Source organism: Rutilus rutilus, assembly GCF_951802725.1.
Source record: "Rutilus rutilus genome assembly, chromosome: 18".
Classification (NCBI taxonomy): domain Eukaryota; kingdom Metazoa; phylum Chordata; class Actinopteri; order Cypriniformes; family Leuciscidae; genus Rutilus; species Rutilus rutilus.
In genome coordinates, this window is record NC_140231.1 from 11,318,703 (window position 1) to 11,339,600 (window position 20,898).

General features: G+C 42.8%; 1 protein-coding gene across 2 annotated transcripts in view; it reads left to right on the top strand.

The window, feature by feature from the left end:
* Positions 1–19,777, top strand: part of sgcd (sarcoglycan, delta (dystrophin-associated glycoprotein)) — a 207,337-nt gene extending 187,560 nt beyond the window's left edge. For both annotated transcript variants that reach the window (XM_084388062.1, XM_084388061.1), the window contains exons 7-8: positions 13,953–14,076; positions 18,504–19,777. In XM_084388062.1, coding sequence (XP_084244188.1) covers positions 13,953–14,076; positions 18,504–18,680 — 301 coding nt within the window. In that variant the 3' untranslated portion in view covers positions 18,681–19,777. The remainder of the gene's footprint in view (positions 1–13,952; positions 14,077–18,503) is intronic.
* Positions 19,778–20,898: the final 1,121 nt, after the last annotated feature.

Consider the following 20,898-nt stretch of genomic DNA (forward strand, 5'->3'; position numbering starts at 1 on the left):
TTGAGAGCCCTAATTATATCCTCACTTACCTTTGAGGGAAAGCAGAGGTAAAAGATGTCATCCTATGATGTTAACCTGAATGAAAGAGAAATATTCCAATCACAGACAGAGGTGTATATTTTGAGAAGGTCATTTAAAGGTTCTGTAAGCATTTAGTTTTTTTGTTTTATGCCTAAAATGTCCCCTATTACTTGACATATAACTGAAAAAAAAGGTGTTCTGAGCCTATAGGCTCTGTAAATTATGAAAAAGCATCTGCTGGTACTGTAGATCCTATAACTATCACCAATGGACAATCTGAGGCTCATTCATGAAAAACGCAAGTCTACAAGGGGAGTCTCTCACTGGCTCTCTGTCACAAAAAAACAACCCAAAAGCTATAAAAGATATTAAGGGCGTAACGGTACATGTATTTGTCCCGAACCGTCACAGTTTCTGTGCATACAGTCAGAGGATGAACACAGTCAGTCACAGGTGATCCACACTCCAATCCAGAAGGGGGCGTGCACGGTAATGCAACGCTGTTTGCTAATCTCCATAACAGGAAAAAGAGCAGAACAAGACGAGATGATCTACGCACCAACCCAAAACAAGAGTTCAGATGACACACAAGAGCTTGCTAGTATAGCCTATGCGCTCAGTTCCCTTTCAGTCAGTCACGTTCGATGCAAATCAGTGCAAATATCGCACGCCAATATGCATTGGCTCGTTTAGTTTACACTCAAAGGTGATTGGGCTCTCAGGTGAGATTCCTTCGGGGGTCGAGGGTTATATACGTCCGTCCAGAAAAACGGCATTCTGTTGTTTTCTTTATTTTACAAAAACACAATGTTTTTATTTTCATTTTGAGTGTACAGAAATAAAAATAGACCCTTTACAGTTTCGAATGATATCTATGATGATCTATATGACCATAAATGACAGAGTATTTGAAGTTTTTTCCGCTGATATAATGAGGGGGTTGGGCAGACGACATCATCCAGATGTGACAATCACCATAACTAGGCAGAAAAAGGAGTGCAAAAACTAATCTCTACACAAGTTTTATTTTTCATTATTATATTTTGTACTTTTATAACACAAGAGATACTTTTCAGTTTTGTTGCTGATTGTGACCAAATAACTTTTGGTTTTTTATCAGCCCTACAAAAAAAAGACTATGCAAGAGTGCATTCTGTTTACTGCTTAGTGTTTAATACACTAAAGGATGCTGTTCTGTACCAACTACCTCAGGGGGACTAAACTCTAGGTGAAACAAACTGTAATTACTACTGTCTGTTCAAAATAAATGAAAAGAAACCTAGCATTGGGGATTCGTTGCTTTTTGCTGTTGTACCGAACTCATTTCGAACCGTGACCCCAAAACCGAGGTACGTACCGAACTGTGAATTGCTAACCCTGTAGTCTGAAACAATGCTTAACCAAGCATAAACTTGTTTGGACCCAAGATGAGGTCTGACCATTATGTAAGTCAATCAATCACAGTTAGTTTTGTACAGACCAGTGTGCATCTAATAAATTATTCATTCAAGAACACTGAGCAAGTTTACTTCAAAAATGGTGCCGCAAACTTCACATACTGTTTCACATTTTGTGTGCCTCATGCATCAGACATTCACCCAATGGTCCGTGGGCATAACGTCTGAGTCTGAGACTACTTTAAGCTGGTCTTAGCTGCTTTAAGATGGACTATCTCAGCTGGTACAGATAAAAAGCCACAAAGCCTCTCTAAAATCAGCCAACAAATCAGCCTGACCAAGCTGGGAGACCAGTTAAGACTACCAAGCCAACAGTGCCTGATTCTTTTTTGGAGGACTCTTAAAAGCATGAAATGGACATGGATTTTCTTGGAAATGGATATTTTTAATTGTCTGCTGCCTTTTACATCAGGCTGTGGGTCCTGCGCTAGCCAAACAAGTGCCATTGAGGTAAATGAGAATGCTAACAGATAGCTATCCCTGGGTATTATAAACCTTCTTGTATTTACTGACAGTGCCTTTAAATTCTTCACACGACAAAGACTTGGCATGACACTTTATCCCCAAGTATTGTGATTTTAATCTTTGAGTCGAGACTCTCAGACATCATCAATGTTTGAAGAGTTTTTTGGGCCCTATTTTAACTAAGCGCATGGTCTAAAGCGTACGACTAAAAGGGTTGTCCCTATTCTCTTAATGAGTAATGGGTGTGTTTTGGGATTTCCGTGCGTTAAACCAATCAGAGTCTCATCTCCCATTCCCTTTAAATGCCAGTTGCGCTCGCGCCATTATGGATTCGCTATTTACATGACAGAATTTGATAGTGGAAAGACCGAACGCGTCTCCAGAGCGCAAACGGATCTGCTCGTGCGTGAGGTTAAAGTGCTCAAGCAGACCATCTACAGGACAAGCCGGATTCCACCATATCTTTATGTACACAATAATAATCTTTTACATTGTAATCCTTTTATTTTAAATATTTGGCATGTTTGTGTTAATATAAAAAAATATTGCGCCATTGACTTTAGACCAGGTTTCAGTTGGTCAATGGCACAGTCTATTTCAGACAGTTGCCTCAAAATAGCAACGCACCAACAATGCGCCAGAACACACCTCGTTTTCAGACCAGCATGCCCATGGGCGCACAAATGGTTCCAAATGCATTTGCTATTTAAACAACGTGGCACAGGACGTGAAAATGATAACTGCGTCAGGCTGAAACTAGCAAAAAAACACTTGCGTCGCGCTTGGCGCTGCATTGCGCCGGGTGTATGATAGGGCCCTTTGAGTTTTGACTGATGCTTGATTATTTTTTTAGATATGATGGTTTTCATATCCCAGCGTCTTTCTTGACTGAATATGAAATGAAATTTTGACCCTTTGTTTTATTGTTTTGCATGACATGCTCTCCATCCGGGCTGAAGTAAAATTCACTCCCTTTTTCATTAGATTGAACGGCTTGGCAGGTAGCAATTTGGAATTGTGTGGCTTTCAGCACAAAACGTTTTTGTCTTTGTAATTCTACGTTGTCAATACGGATTTAACATTTTATTATTCAATTCCTTTCCCATACTGCAAGAGTGAGAAATAATCACACTTTTAAGACACTGGACTGTGGCAGGTACAGGCTGACTGTGGAAAATTTGCAGTCCATAAAAGTTGGGAAGACAGTGAGTATAAATGGAGAAAGAGGCATACAGTGAAACAATAGGCCATAAAACACATTTTATAGTGTGCATGTAATATAACAAGAGTGCTTCTGTGGTATCTCTTATCTTTTCTGTTCAACAGCCATGTCCGTTCTACTTCCGCAGCTCAAGGAGGCGGTAATTGTTTAACGATATGCGCTTGGTCATGGAATCGAGCTCGCTGCTCATGACCCGTTGGTCATCACTCCAATCCGAGTTGAAAAGAGCCCAGAACTGTCTTGCTGAGCCCCATTGAGGCCTGTATGTCTGGGGGTAATTGGGTGGATGCTGTGCACCGTGCGCAGGGTCACAGCACCCTTGGGTCCTTTCATTATCATTGAATAAATGTGGGAGTAATCAGCTTAGCCAATGGCGGGATGGAAAATTGTAACAGCAAGTTTGAAATAGTCCTCAGTGAAAGTGTAAGGCTGTAAAAAGCTAAATGTATGGAAATTAGTGGCACTGCTGAAAACTGATGGAGGCACCTGTTTAACCTGTCTGCATTGTTGTTTTGTGTTTTGTATGAGGTTTGCTGGTTCGTACAAGACTGAGAGAAACACATTATGACTAAAATGCATACAACTTGTAACGTAAAAAAAATCATGGCTTGAAGCAATGTTGTCATTAGCTGTGAGCAGCCTAAATGTAAATAGATGCCAGTATGCTATAAAAACACAACTAACTATTAAATTGTGCATTATTAGAAAGTAAATATAGGCTTAATACGATTTAAAAGGGAGAAGAAAACATGTTTCATATATTTGGTTGTTTACGTGTGCATCCAGTCAAAAACTGTAGTATTTTGGCGTAAATTCATCAGAGAAATGGCAGATTCCAACATGGACATGAACGGAAACCATTAACAAAAGAAATTATGAGACATATGCACCAGCCAAGCAAATACATTTTAGTTGAATGGGAATGCTAACCTTTTATGCTAACCAATGCTTTAGGTTTTTACATTTGGAATAGACTTCTATGAAAAGATGCATTTCATGTGGTCAGAAATATTATTTAACACCACTGAATCAAGCTGAATGCATAGGTGGCACCAACAAATTTAAGGTAGCTCCTTAAGGTAGCTCCCAGGTTTACAGAGTCACATAGTTAGCGCCATGCTAATGTTCAAGCTACTGTACAGGTTTATTTGAACTCCTCTTCTGTTTCTCTTTCTTTGCAGCTGCATTTGTAGGCTATATGGGCTGTATTCCCTTGGCTGAGTAGAACACAGTATGCAACTGTGTTGCCTTTGTCCTAATATATCTCTCAAACCCAGAGGGGGTTAATTAGATTTTCCCTTTGTTTTTCTACCTGCGACAAATTAGTCAACTCCCTTTTATCCCTGGTAGGGGCGCTTGCCGTGCACCAACCCAATGTCACCTAATCTGCTTAAATTTCCTATTTGACTGCTCCTGTGTTTCTGCTCCACCTCCCTGTGAATACCGATATCACGCAGATGCTGACTGTTTGAAATTCAAAAGGTTGAATGCCGGGTTCAGGATAATGAAGGATGCTTTCATGTTTCATCAAGCTAATGAGCCTAATTTTACTTTGATTTGTAACATTTAAACTCCTAAATAGCTTTCATATGAGGCGTAACCATCTTAAGAACTTTTAATGCATCCATCTAGGCTATTTTTGAAATAAAATGTTTTTTTAAAATGATTTTTCAATTAAATCTCTACTGAGCTAGGTCTCCTCATCTTCCCCATTGTTATTAGTGATTTGCATCAGATTGGCCCTTCACATCTTTTCACTTCTTACTTTCGCTTCGCCTACTTGCTAATCAGATCTCTTATACAGCTCATTAACTAGCAGGTCATTGTGTTGTATCATGTGGGTTTTTCATAAAAAGCCATTTTCAAAAACTTTTTTTTTTTTTTTTTTTTTGAAATTATTTGTATCTTTTGCAATTTAAATATAATATAAATATTAAATGAATATAATATAGAGACATAATATAACATACATACTATTTTATTATTATAAAATAAAATAAAATATATTTTATAAATATAGCTAAACAATAATTATTATATATTATAATTGTTTTATTACATATTTTATTGTAAAACAATCATTTTGTTAAAATATAATTTTCTATTAAAATATAATAAAATATAAATATAATTAGATATTATAATATATATTTATAATTTTATTTTATTTTTTTATCATTGTGCCCACATGAGTACTCTTTCATCTTGCATTATTTACTGAATATACCAACTAAATATCCTTTTTTTATATATATAAAAAAAAAACTTTTTCGAACAAGAGAGAAGTTGGGAATTGTATTCATTAATTACAATATCTGTTGGACAAAGACAATTGTTTACTCACAATTGTGGGTATGTCAACAAAAAGGCCCTGTTCCCTTTCGTCAGCAGGGAACTCCAACGCCTCGTCGGGGGAGTTCCCCTGACGAATTGGGATCACGCTAGGGAGACCAATTGCCTTCGAGTGAATTAAAACGAGCCAATGAACATTGGCATGCAAGGTTTGCATTCCGCGGCCCGCCTACCAGTGCGGGTATAAGGCGGAATCAAGCGCATACACAAACGCTTTCTGCTTCGGAGCCGACCGGTTGTGTCCTCTCTGAGTGAATGAGTTTTAAGATTGTATTTATCTTACGCTCTACGAGTCTGCTGTTTCGGGAAGGGACCTCTCTGTGTTGGTGAGACGGCGTTTCAGCGACCGCGCGATTTCCTGTCTGCCGGCTGCGTCTACACGCTGTTAATTCAAAAGCTGTTTTTACAGCTGGTAAACGGTTGAGTGCGCACAGCGGGCTTGCAGTTTCCCCGCTGTGTCGCCGCGTTGGGTCCCTGTGTGCTTCAGCACAATAAAGAGAGTAATTTCTTCCTGAAAGAGCAACACGAGTGAAGATCGCGTCCTTTTCAGGATGACGTTTCACTCGTGTGTTTCTGGAGGCGATCGTTCCTGTCCTTATTTGACGGCCACGTTCATTGTTTCACATGCCTAATCAGTGTGTGAGACTGCGTTCGTGGGTGGTTCATGTTCTCTCATGAGTGCATGACCACGTCGGCACGTTGTTCGTCTCCCCTTTTTAAAGGCTCGAGCCGCTCAGCGTGCCGTGTGCCGTCGAGCGCCGGTTGACAGCGTGGGTTGTCACGGCAACCCAGCGCGCGTCATTCGGCGCTCAAGATGCGTGGTCAAGATCAAGACTCGCGTGCCTCTATGAGGTGAGTCCCTTTGCTTGTTTCCCGATCTAGTTTCTCTTCTGGTGCACCAGGAGAGGGCTACTTTGGCAAATAACATTGGTGATCTGAGGGTTACAGTGCGGAATGTCTCGCCAGGTGAAAGACCCTCACGAGCTTCCCACTCCTCTAGCGCATCACAAACATGCTGAGACTGTGTTTGTGGGTGGTTTGTGCTCTCTACATGAGAGCATGACCACGTCGGCACGTTGTTCGTCTTGCCTGAGGGCTTGAACGCTCAGCGTGCCGTGTGCCAGCGATGGCCACGTTCACTGTCTTGCATGCCTGGTTGACGGCCATGATCGCTGTTTCACATGCCTAATCAGTGTGTTGAGACGGCGTTCATGGGTGGTTCATGTTCTCTCATGAGTGCATGACCACGTCGGCACGTTGTTCGCCTCCCCTTTCTCGTAAGGGCTTGAGCCGCTCAGCGTGCCGTGTGCCGTCAAGGCTTTGAGTGGGATTTTGGTCCTTATCATGAGGGACCAAGCATTTCATTCGGGGCCCCAGGGGAGGACAGATGTCGATTGCTACATCGGAGAGAGGGCTGTTATACTCTGAAAATGATGCTGAGTTCCTACTGTAATGGTGTGTTCTCATGCTGAAGGTTCAGACTTGACAGCCACACTTCCTGGGTCTAAAGTGCCTAGATGTGTATGAAAAATTTTGGCAGTATGGAAGTATTTTGGTGCCAATATGGCAAGCCAAACATGCCTAAATCTGCAGAAGTTTTTCCTCTCTCACTACCCCTGCACATTCAGTGCACGTGGGTAGTTCTGACTCGGAGTAGAGCTGCGCTTTATGACTGACCGTGATTAGTCACAGCGCTGGCCTTCGGTCAGACGATGTCCACACTGTGGTCCAGAAGCGCCTTAAAACCAGCCCGCTCGGAGTTCGTTTCCCCCCCAGCAAAAGGAGGGGAAATGACCCTGAGAGGAGCGACCCAGAGAGTGTGACGAAAACTGCTCTTTGGGAGTGTGTGTCATCACCACTCCTTCCCCCGGAGGAGGGCCGGGTGGAGAATCCTTTGTTAAATTTTTCTAGTTTCTGTTCCGCCGCCGACCAGCTGGTCGGTGGTACCCAAAACCTAAAAAAGAGCAGTTTCTTCCTCCTCTGGGTCATTCACGGTTGGGACTGCCGAACATGCAGTCTCTCCCGCTCAAGAGTAGGACGTCAGTGTGCGCCACCCTCGGGTCTCGCCACTCTCAGTCCTCTCTCCCCAGCTCTCAGATAGCAGTGGCGCCACCTCGGTCACGCCACTCCTGTCTGTCGCTGGGCGGGAGGGCGAGACCAGCAGCCGCCCTCGGGCCTTGCTCCTTGTCTCCTCCCCTTCCCTCGCCAGGCGACAGACCGCAGCAGAACACTCTCGGGTCTTCTCTGCCATCTGTCCCCCGGTGGAGGCAGGTAGGTGTTGTTCAAATACACACCCAGACCCCGCTCTCGGCCGCCACAATGCCACCAGAGCCGTGTCCCTGCCCTCCACCTCGCTGCCCCTCCGCGGGTACGCCGGTCGTGCGGGTGGGCTCGTTGCGGCGGTTTCTCAGAGCCTGGTTAGAGCTCCCGAGTCCGTTGCGCTGGCTCATCCGCACCAACCGGCTCGGCTATGCAATTCAATTTGCACGCCGGCCTCCCACTTTCAGGGGCGTCCACTTCACCCATGTGCGTCCAGTGGATGCCCCGGTCTTGCGGAAAGAGATCGACGTCCTACTGGCGAAGGACGCGATCGAGCCGGTCCCTCCAGCCGATATGAGGTCAGGGTTTTACAGCCCTTACTTCATTGTACCCAAGAAAGGCGGTGGGTTACGGCCAATCCTGGATCTGCGAGTATTGAATCGGGCCCTGCACAAGCTCCCGTTCAAGATGCTCACGCAGAAACGCATTTTCGAGTGCATCCGTCCCCAGGATTGGTTTGCAGCGATCGACCTGAAGGACGCGTACTTTCATGTCTCGATTCTTCCTCGACACAGACCGTTCCTTCGGTTTGCTTTCAAGGGTCGAGCATATCAGTACAAGGTCCTACCCTTCGGGCTGACCCTGTCGCCCCGTGTCTTCACGAAAGTCGCGGAGGCGGCCATTGTTCCCATGAGAGAACAAGGCGTTCGCATTCTCAACTACCTCGACGACTGGCTCATTCTGGCACACTCGCGAGATGTGTTGTGCGATCACAGGGACATGGTGCTCCGGCACCTAAGTCAGTTGGGGCTTCAGGTCAACTGGGACAAGAGCAAACTCTCCCCTGTGCAGAGGATCTCTTATCTCGGTATGGAGCTGGACTCGGTCGCCCAGACTGTGCGCCTCACGGAGGAACGCGTCCAGTCAGTGCTCAACTGCCTCAAGTCTTTTCGAGGCAAGTCAGCGGTTCCACTGAAACAATTTCAGAGGCTCCTGGGGCATATGGCAGCCGCAGCCGCAGTAACGCCGCTCGGTCTGTTGCATATGAGACCGCTCCAGCACTGGCTTCGCGATCGAGTCTCGAGGTGGGCGTGGCAGAGCGGCAAGTTCCGGGTCAAAGTCACCCCGAGCTGTCGCCAAACCTTCTCCCCTTGGTTGGATCCTGGGTTTCTACGGGCCGGAGTGCCCCTAGTCCAGGTTTCCAGGCATGCTGTGGTTTTCACAGATGCTTCTGCCAAGGGCTGGGGGGCCACGTACAGAGGGCATGCAGTCTCGGGTCTGTGGACGGGGCCCCAGCTGCATTGGCACATCAACTGCCTAGAGTTGCAAGCAGTACACCTAGCTTTGTGTCGCCTCAAGGGGTTTCTCAGACACAAACACGTACTGGTCCGTACGGACAGCACTGCGACCGTTGCGTACATCAACAGACAAGGTGGTCTACGCTCCCGTCGTATGTCGCGACTCGCCTCCCACCTCCTCCTATGGAGTCAGAAGCATCTGAGGTCGCTTCGTGCCGTTCATGTCCCTGGGGAGCTCAATCGTGTGGCCGACGAACTTTCACGTCGGTCCCCCCTTCCGGGAGAATGGCGACTTCATCCCCAGGTGGTCCAGCTGATCTGGCGAATCTTCGGAGCCGCACAGGTAGACCTGTTTGCCTCTCCGGACACGACCCATTGCCAGTGGTATTACTCCCTGACCGAAGGGACTCTCGGCACGGATGCCCTGGCACACAGCTGGCCCCGGGACCTACGCAAATATGCGTTTCCCCCAGTGAGCCTTCTTGCACAAACTCTGTGCAAGGTCAGGGAGGACGAGGAGCAAGTCCTTTTGGTGGCCCCGTATTGGCCAACCCGGACTTGGTTCCCAGAACTCATGCTCCTCGCGACAGCCCCTCCTTGGCCGATTCCTCTGAGGAACGACCTTCTTTCTCAGAGACGGGGCACCCTATGGCACCCGCGTCCAGACCTCTGGAAACTCCATGTCTGGTCCCTGGACGGGACGCGGAGGTTCTAGATGGCCTACCACAGGCAGTGGTAGATACCATCTCTTCAGCTAGAGCCCCCTCTACGAGGCGCCTCTATGCTCTGAAGTGGAACCTGTTCGTCGGCTGGTGTTCTTCCCACGGGGAGAACCCACGAACTTGCCCGATCGGTGTAGTGCTCTCCTTCCTACAACAGGGGTTGGAGCGAAGGCTGTCTCCCTCCACCCTCAAAGTGTATGTTGCCGCAATAGCCGCGCATCACGATGTAGTTGAAGGTAAGTCCGTGGGGAAGCACGACCTGGTCATCAGATTCCTCAAGGGTGCTAGGAGGCTAAATCCACCTCGCTACTTGCACCCTGTACCCTCTTGGGACTTAACTTTAGAATATCCTGTCCATTAAGACAGCACTCCTGTTAGCATTGGCTTCTTTCAAGAGGGTGGGGGATCTGCAGGCTTTTTCGGTCGACGAATCGTGCCTAGAGTTCGGGCCCGGCCTTTCTCACGTTGTGTTGAGACCCCGGCTCGGATATGTGCCCAAGGTTCCTACCACTCCCTTCGCGGACCAGGTAGTGAACCTGCAAGCGCGGCCCCAGGAGGAGGCAGACCCAGCCCTAGCTTTTCTCTGTCCCGTCCGGGTCCTCCGGGTTATATAGACAGAACGCAAAGCTTTAGGACCTCAGATCAGCTCTTTGTTTGTTATAGAGACCAGCAGAAGGGGAAGGCTGTCTCCAAGCAGAGGTTAGCCCACTGGCTAGTGGATGCTATCACCAGGGCTTATGAGTCCCAGGGTGAGCCCTGCCCACCCAGGTTGCGGCTCACTCCACTAGGAGTGTTGCCGCTTCTTGGGCTCTGGAACAAGGCGCCTCGCTAACAGACATTTGTAGAGCTGCGGGCTGGGCGACACCGAACACGTTCGCTAGGTTTTATAGCCTACGTGTGGAACCTGTTTCCTCCCGAGTACTTGCTACGGCCAGTAATTAGAGGGAATAGGTGTGTCGGCTTGCGACGCCATTCCGTGAGCGGATACGTGCGTCTTTTTGCTCCGTTGGTTACCCAACAAACGGCTAACCTCGTGAGTTCCTCCATCACCCCCTCCGGTGCCAGGCGTTGCGGACCGCCCGGCACCAGGTCTGCTACCTTCAGTAAGGAGTTGCTAGTAGACTGGGTGTTTTTCCAGTGGTCCCTGCGGCGACCCATGATTGCCACGTGCAGTTCAGCCGTGTCTTCCCCTTGACAGACTCATTCTGTCGTCCTTGTTGAGTATGCTCCTCACTCCTCCGGACTGGGACTACCTTCAAGGACTGCCATATGTTTCACTACCCTACGTGGTTAGTACATATGTGTATTGAGGGCCTTCCTCTAGGCTGCCTCAGCTTCCGCAGCGTTCCCCCCCCCCCCCTATTATATCCTTGGGGTCGGACACGCTTTCCCAGTGTTATCCAATATCCACTGATTGGGTCTTGCGGAACAGCAGTGTGATTCCCTAGCTAGCTCCCGCAAAATTTCTGGAAACTGCTGCAGGGCTGTAGCTTAGCTGGGCGCTGGAAGGGGCCAGCACCATGGCGTTTTGGTAGGGATCCCAATTCGTCAGGGGAACTCCCCCGACGAGGCGTCGGAGTTCCCTGCTGACGAAAGGGAACGTCTCGGTTACGTATGGTAACCCTCGTTCCCTGAGTCCAGGGAACGGAGACGCCTCGTCCCGTCGCCATGCTGCTGTACCTTCGCGGAGGACTGGACACCGTTCGGCTCCTCAGCGAAAAGCGGTTGTGTATGCGCTTGATTCCGCCTTATACCCGCACTGGTAGGCGGGCCGCGGAATGCAAACCTTGCATGCCAATGTTCATTGGCTCGTTTTAATTCACTCGAAGGCAATTGGTCTCCCTAGCGTGATCCCAATTCGTCAGGGGAACTCCCCCGACGAGGCGTCTCCGTTCCCTGGACTCAGGGAACGAGGGTTACCATACGTAACCGAGACGTTTACTGTAAACCTGGTACTAAATTTTGGTCGATCGGATCACAAGTGGACGTCACTAAATGCAGGTGTAAACGTGGTCTAAAACGTTTTGAGTTTGTCCACTTTCTGCCACTTCTAGAGGTAGTTGAAAGTTCAAAACACATTCGACCGGATTACTTTCGTAGTGTACATGCTCATGTGGTCAAATGCATTCGAACAGCCACAAAAGACTCTCCACTACTGACCTAATGCGCAAACGGAAGCATGCTAGACAGACGGGATTTAAACTTTGTCAGCTGTAGACCCAAATTTGAATGAAGACGAAAAATGTACCAAGCACAATGTTCTCTCACCATTCATGATTTCTAATATGGTCTCACAGCGTTCGGTGTGATCTTGCAACTCTCTGAGCAGAAAGAAAGCTCGAGCTCTCCATATGTTTCTCCATCGTCTCTAGGCGCGTTCATGTGTCAATTGCGCAAGCTTATTTTGTCCATTGGATCGAAAGATCTGAAAAAACACATAAATTTACCCGCCAATAGACCCTCCCCTCAAAGACATCAGGACAGAAGTGGTTGAAAGTGGACAAAAGAGACGGATTAAAACACCAGGTGTAAACGGGAATGTGTCCGTCGTCTACTTGTGATCCGATCGACCAAAACTCATCTTAATACCTGGCATAAACAGGGCCAAAAGGCCAAAGTGTGTTCCATGAATGTATCTTTTAGAAATAATGTTGAGAATGTTATATTTTTAGTTTTGTTTTGATCTCTGTGTAGTAAATGTCTATACAGAAATTGATTAATAATAATTCCACTATATATAAAACTCCACTATATATAATTCCGGTTACACTTTATTTTAAGGTGTCTGTCACGATCTGCTCCGAGACACAAAGGTTTAGATCCAAACGCAGCTTTATTGTATGGGGCAATCCAGAGGCGTAATCCAATGTACAGGCAAGAGTCATACACAGACAGGCAGTCAAAACAAAGAAACAAAGAAACAAAACAGGCAGGGACCAGAGGCAAGAGAGTAATCCAGGGAACAGGGCAAGATATCCAAAACCAAGAGACAAGAAAACCAGGAGAATGCTCAGAAATGCAGTGTAACACTTAAACAAGACTTCGCGGTGAGTGAATGAATGAACATGGTATAAATAGACTGAGACTAACAGGATAATGAGACACAGGTGAGTGCAATCAGTGAATGAGGTACAGGTGAATGTGATCAGTGATAAGTGATGATGAGTCCGGGCAGTGAGTTATGGGAAATGTAGTTTGTGAGTGATAATAGTCTTATGTGGAGTGCCCTCTGGTGGCTCTCAAGGGCACTCCAGCTGGTGACCGTTACAGTGTCATTGTTACAGTGTAATTATATACACTGTTAGAAAAATCTGTAGAAATTACAGTATTACTGGCAGTTACTTGCCAGTAACTTACTGTAGATTTAAATTGATGTTATTTACTGGCAACAATTTGTTCAAAATTAAATGAACATTAAACATTAACAAGTTTTTATCTTTACAGAATAAAACTAAAATAACAGCCTCATGCAAAGCATTCTGGGAACCAAAATCTGAAGGAAAAAAAACAGAAAAAGGTTGATGAAGATTTCTGGTTCCCAGAATGCTTTGCATTAGATTGTTATTTTATAATTTTATTCTGTAAAGACAAAGACTTGTTAATGTTTAATGTTCATTTAACTTTGAACAAACTGTTGCCAGTAAATAACATAAATTTAAATCTACAGTAAGTTACTGGCAAACAGCTGCATAACTACAGCAAATTTTTTACAGTGTATTTAAGTACTGAGAATTATTAATTAACAACATGTACTTACTATAGGGTTAGGGTAGGATTAGGATTTGGTTGAGGGTTAGTTGCATGTAATTATGCATAAGTTACTGTTGTTGCTATGGTAAGCACATGTAATAGATGTAACAAGGACACTGTAAAATAAAGTGTTACCATAATTCCCAAAGTGTCTTGATTAACATCTGAATGTTGAAGTGAATGTTCCATAATTCTCATATTATACACTATGGATATTCTCACAAATCTTTCAATTACATTTGGTGATAGAAATGAGATTGCATAAATTGCATAGCCTGCAGGGAATCATGAACTTTGAAGCACTAAAGTCTCATCAGCTTCATTGCTGTAACATTTTGGGCCATTTTGATCTGATTTGAAGGTCTTATTTAAAAAGACATTCTATTTTGTGATGTCTTCTGCTCAGGCTGGAGTCTCCCACACGTTCGCTTTACATGGAGGCACCTAAAGGAGTGAAAATAGAAGCCGACGCAGGGGATTTCCAAGCGACCTGTAGGAGCGATTTACGCCTGGAGTCAAAAGACGGAGAGGTAACTGTCCTTCATTCTGTACTGGGAGTCCTGGTGCTGTAGTTAATGTACTCTGTGTTGTGACACTTCCATCTGCTATTAATTGTCATCAAAACAAGCTCTCCATCTACTGTACATCCATATGTCCCCTTTTCATCTTCAGAGGGAAGCAGACGTTTAGTTAAACATTCATGCTGTAATACAATATGTATGTCAGTTATCTGGCTCAAACATCTGTGGTTTAATTGTACAGACTGGTAATGTGTTGATAAATGAGATGTTGGTGGTCTTTTAAGAGATACAGTTGGAACATGTTTACAGGAATTGTAATGAAGTTTAAATTATCAGCAAGTTTTTAACTAATATGCAATATATGTTCTATGAAAACTAAGTTACAACTCCAATTCCAAAGACCTACACACACAGCAAGAATGGTTTTTTTCACAATTAGGGAATGATTTCAAAAGTGGAGAGAGTTATTAAGGCATGGAAAAGTCATAATTAGGGGAGAGCACAAATAACTGTAATCTACGGAGGTCCATTTTCAGCTTCAGACTAAATTAATAAAGTGGTTATGACTTTATTTGTCATAATTGCAAGTTTATATCTCACAGCTGCAAAATTATTTCTCATAATTGGGACTTTATATTTCGCAGTGTGACATTATTTAAAATTTTATTTCATAATTACCTGTTTTATTTTTGCAATAAGCTGAAATGTGCTTCCACATGCCCAATTAAAAAAAATAATTCTTACAAATTGACAGACAATTTCAGACATAGATATTTAAAAAAATGTTTGAATGAGAAAAAATAAAACCTCATTTTGTTGTTTTTTGTTTCGTTTTCATCATAATTCCGTAACAGTGAACATTTTTGCACGCGCCATCATAATGCACTTTAAATATCTTTATATTTATTTGCATAAAAATGTATCTGTATATCACTATACAGCCAATCTTTCATAGTTTTAAAATATGTTTTGTGTTTGAGGACGTTGTGCCTTGACTAAAACAACCATGCACAGATAAAATACAATTATTATTCACAATACACAGGGCCGCGGGAAGAGGTTTTTGGTTGGGGGTGCTGATTTTTTTTGGGGGGGTGGGGGGGTGGGCAGGGGTAGGGTCGTCACCACTTTTGAATAAGAAACAATCAAGACTATAAAACTCGTCAAAAAACGCGCACACACTCAAACCACCTGACTGCACATCACATTTTTGACTTTATTGATTCTGCTTTTATTCGTAATGCAATGGACCGGTCAACGGGACATAAATGAATCCTTAAAGGATGGGACTTTATGGGACATTTGCACAAAAAGAATAAATAACTTACCGTAGCCTATTTTATAAGTCGCTCCGGAGTCGCATATCAGTCAAAAAATGCGCCACGAGGAAGAAAAAAACATATATAGCCTAATTCGCATTGGACTAAGTCGCATTTTTTTTAGAAATTTCTTTCACAAAAAATGTTACAGACAGTTCCCCACTACGGACATGAGCGCTCTAAAGCGGCACTAAAAGAATGTTTTAAAACTTTCACAGAGACCTCAAACTGAAAGCACAAAGCCTGTCTTTAAATTCAATTTCGTTTTGTATTAATTGTATCTTAATTTTAATCGATGTTTCATCAACCAATTGTCTGGATTTAATAAATAAGAAGTAAATATAGGCTATTAGAAAATAGATAATCAGGACACGGAGGCGCTGGCGAACCTGGAGCTCGTCTCATAAATGAACCGAAACTCAGCGTAGGCCTATAAGGTAGCCTATTACCTCACAGACCGAAGACATATAGATAGCTTGAAATGTCTACTTTTAAGCAAACAATTCAAAACGAAAGTAAACAGACTGCGCTGCTTATGTAATTCGTATGAAATGTGCATTTCTCTCTGGCGCTGCGAAGATCGCGAGTCGTCAACTTCATCTGTCTAGCCGACAATGACATAAAAAATAAATGTTTTATTAGTAAACAATTAAAATGTCTCCTGCTATATTTTACATATTTGCCTGTTCCTTACAAAACACTGACAGTGGGGTTTTTGACTGGGTTTTTTTTTTTTTTTTTTTTTTTGAGCAGCTGCGGACAAATTCTTTCGACACACACACAATATTACACTATATTATTAAATAGCCCACTTAAAGTGTTTATTACAAATAAATGACTCAATGCTAAAAATTAATAGATTTTAATGAACAAACATATGCGTTGCATTTACAATTCTGTGAAAACAGGGGGTGCTGCAGCACCCCCAGCACCCCCACTTCCCGCGGCCCTGACAATACATAACTTTTTTCGTCATTTTATGTACATTTATCATTCGATTTCAATTTGTACACTTCTATTTTAATTGTATCAAGGTATACATTTAATTGGCCCAGCTAATATCTGCTAACATGCCAAAGCCATGGAGGAAAAATTTCAGAGCTTTACCAAAAAATCTTTTTTGAATAAATGAGCCAAGTGTCACAATTATCCATGCTCTCGCAAAAAAAAAAAAAAAAAAAAAGTATTAGGAACTATTGCAGAAATTTCTAAAAGCGTGATGGGGGACATGTCCCCCATTTATAATAATTGCTACGCCCGTGGGTTTTCCCATTTGACTTGCAGATTGATAGATAAACGAGTCCCAGTGAGGTCAAGGGACCGAGCTTGAATCAGCTCTTATAGTTTCAGGTTATGCTTTCTTGACTTTCTTCCGTCTGTCGCATATTCCACTCCAGTGCCCCTCAGCACTTTCATTTGTCGCTCTTTTTTTTTTTACCAGACACCTCTGCCGGCCCGACTGCCCCCTTGACAGTTCCACCACAATTAGACTGGAGGTTTGCACATTAGCCACCTCAGAGTGGGGGGAAAGCCCTCCCTCACTCGAATTTGCCCGGTAGCAGATGTCTGGGGAAGTCAGCCGAGACCCCTGCTTAAAAAGTGTTTCAGGTCATTTGACGGGAATGCTTCCTTGAGGCTGTCAGTAATGACTCCTCTTACCTTTTTATACCTTGACTAGCTCCTCTCCCAGCCTTGGTAATACATGCTTTCTCAAGGGTCCCATGAAAAATAGAAAGTGAGAAATGAGAAAGGAGCAGCTCGGGTAAAGGGCTAAAAGTGTGTCTAAGCGAGACTTACTGGAGTGCTTATGTCACTGAAACTGTTACGATTGGTTGGATGTAGGAGGTTAGGACTTGACTTGGATGAACAGGCTGCGAGATGGAATATTTTGTTCAATAAAATGACAATGCTGGTCTTTTTGGGCCTACGATTTGAGAGTTCTAAAGAGAAAAATAAACATGGAACTAATCTTTACCATTATAGAAGGTACTTTCTATGAATATGGTACATTATTATCTAACAAAAAATAATGTAGTGTGAAATGTGTCTAGTTTTAAGCACATCAAATTTTTTGGGATTTTGGCCTGTTCACCTCAGAGGTCTTGACCTTCTCTGCTGTATCCAACAATTAAAGTCATACAGTAACAATGTCATAAAATCATGTCGACATACACTACCAGTTTGAATAATTTCTGGGGGTTTTTTTCTGTTTTTGAAAGAAGTCTCTAATTCTCACCAAGGCTGCATTTTATTTGATTAGAAATACAATAAAAACTGTAATTTTGTGAAATATTATTACGATTTAAAATGATCAAATGTGACAGTAAAGACATTTAAAATCCCTAAAAGAATTTGCTGTTCTTTTGAACTTTCTATTCATCCTAAAATATTACGCAGCAAAAACAGTTTTCAACATTGATAATAATAAGAATCGTTATTAACAATTGAGTACCAATTATAGTTCATAATAATTGAGCAGCAAATCAGCATATCACAATGAATTCTGAAAGATCATGTGACACTGAAGACTGGAGCAATGATGCTGAAAATTCAGCTTTGCGTCACGGTAATAAATATATATTCAAATAGAAATTTGTTTTAAATTGTAAAAATATTTCACAATATTACTGTTTTACTGTATTTTGATCAAATAAATGTAGCCTTGGTGAGGATTTCTTTCAAAAACATTGAAAAAAAATTATTATTCTAAACTTTTAACATTATGATAATGATATTCATTGTAGTAAAGTATTGTCATTTTATTAACAAAAGCTATCATTTTAATTAACAGTTTTTTCCCCCTTTAATTTATGGAAAATACAAGTGTATCCCTGACTATAACCACCATAAGGTCCCAAAGTAGCTTATTATTTCATTTTGATGTTGATTTAAATGTTTATTGCTATAAAATAGCAAATTCGTAGTTTTAGATATGTCCCAAGTTTTATTAAGAGGCTTTAAAAAGTAATATTCAAACAAAGAATGTACAATAAAGGCCTCTGAGGTTCACAATAAAGGACCTACATTGTACCTTGTTCATGGAAAGTGACATAAACCGATTGAAGGTATGTTTATTAAAAAAATCAACTTCAGATCCTCTCCTTTCTCTCTCTTTAGATCACCTTGGATGCCAGGAAAATCAAGCTCCTACGTCTGCCGGAGGGAAAAGCCCCCTCCCCCTCTGGAACTAGACAGACTGTCTTTGAGGTGTGTGTCTGTCCCAACGGAAAACTCTTCTTATCACAAGCAGGAACTGGCTCCACTTGCCAGATCAGCAGCAACTTATGCCTCTAGATACACACAAACTCACTTCCACACACACACACACACACTACATAACACTCATACATACAGAGGACTCGTTCCTCTTGAAGAATCCAACGTTGACAAGAACCGAAAAGGATTTCCTCAAGATTCGTGAAAATACTTTGTAAAACAATGTCTGAACCAGAAACTTTCAAGGTGATCACCAGAAAACCATTCGACATCATTAAAGTCGCGCATACCTCGCCTTTTCTCATTAGCGTCCCCTTTTTCTATCAGAATCAATTATGTTTTGCTGAGGAGAGTACAGTTGCAGTTGCGTTTCTTTTGTTTTGAGGTCAAAACGATTTTTAACATCTCATTTTGTATTATTACTCAAGTCCTACATTGACAGTCCTCCATGTGGGAAGCCTCTCATGATGGTGATCACCTGAACCAAAACTGTGCTTGCACTGGGATGGAACCCATGCACCCACTCTGTTCAAAAAGGAGAACAGCGCCTGTGCCTTAATACAATGCACTCGTGGCAAGAAGCACACCCCACTGACTTTTATTTAGACAAGGAGACATGCATTTAAGTTACTTGCTTTTTGCTCCCACAGATCAACTTTTTTAACTGCATATAAAATGTTGAGAAACCCAGTGACCCCAAACTCACACGCTGTGCGCTGATTTCCAAGTTAATTTGGAAAGGTGAAGAGAACATTTCTGATTTTTGTTTGAAATTCTTTTGTTTTTGGCTTGGCACGGAGTTTGGGAGAAACACTTTCTTGATGTGTGGATGTTTTTACTGTTTTTGTGTGTGTTAAGCCTGACTTTTGTTCTTTCTTTATAACCGAACACTAAAATGTGCTAAACAAACCAAGACACCCAAACCAAAAAGCAAAGCTGTCATGTAAAACAAAGCTGTTGAAAATGAATTGAAAGTTCCTAATTCCCAAGACTGAAAGAGGAATTGGCTCATTTTGTTTTTGCTTTTATACTGTACATACACTACCGTTCAGAAGTTTGGGTTTTTTGGTCCCACTTTATATTAAGGGTCTTTAACTGCTATATGTACTAATATTTAAATTAATCATTTGATACAATGCACTTATTCTGTACATGTTTTGACATATATACATACTGTATATACAGGTGCTGGTCATAAAATTAGAATATCATCAAAAAGTTGATTTATTTCAAGAATTCAACTTAACAGGTGAAACTAATATATTATATAGACTCATTACATGCAAAGTGAGATATTTCAAGCCTTTATTTGTTATAATTTTGTTGATTATGGCTTACAGCTTATGAAACCCACGAAATCAAAATCCCAGAAAAATAGAATATTCCATGAAATCACACAGTAATTACACAGTGATACCATGGTCATTGAACCAGGTTTTGGTTCTTTTGGCAGTGTGGGCTGGTGTAAATCCTGCTGGAAAATGAAGGAAGCATGAAGTGCTCTGAAAATGTCCTGGTAGACGGCTGCGTTGACTCTGGATTTAATAAAGCACAGTGGACCAAAGTCCTCTTTTCTGATGAGAGCAAATTTTGCATCTCATTTGGAAACCAAGGTCCCAGAGTCTGGAGGAAGAATGGAGAGGCACACAATCCAAGATGCTTGAAGTCCAGTGTGAAGTTTCCACAGTCTGTGTTGGTCATCGGCTGGTGTTGGTCCACTGTGCTGTCCACTCAACGCAGCCGTCTACCAGGACATTTTCAGAGCACTTCATGCTTCCTTCAGCAGACAAGCTTTATGGAGATGCTGACTTCATTTTCCAGCAGGATTTGCACCTGCCCACACTGCCAAAAGAACCAAAACCTGGTTCAATGACCATGGTATCACTGTGTAATTACTGTGTGATTTCATGGAATATTCTAATTTTCTGGGATTTTGATTGTGTGGGTTTCATAAGCTGTAAGCCATAATCATCAAAATTATAACAAATAAAGGCTTGAACTATCTCACTTTGCATGTAATGAGTCTATATAATATATTAGTTTCACCTGTTAAGTTGAATTCTTGAAATAAATCAACTTTTTGATGATATTCTAATTTTATGACCAGCACCTGTATATATATTTTTTAAATACCTGCATGTAATTACATTTATAATTACACATTTGACCTTTTCCTTACATCGTAACGCACCCTTAAACCTACCCATACCACCAAACTCGTCCCTAACCTTACCTGTAACCCACCTCAATAGCAGCAAAAGTGTTTTGCAATACAACATCAACACAATAAGTACAT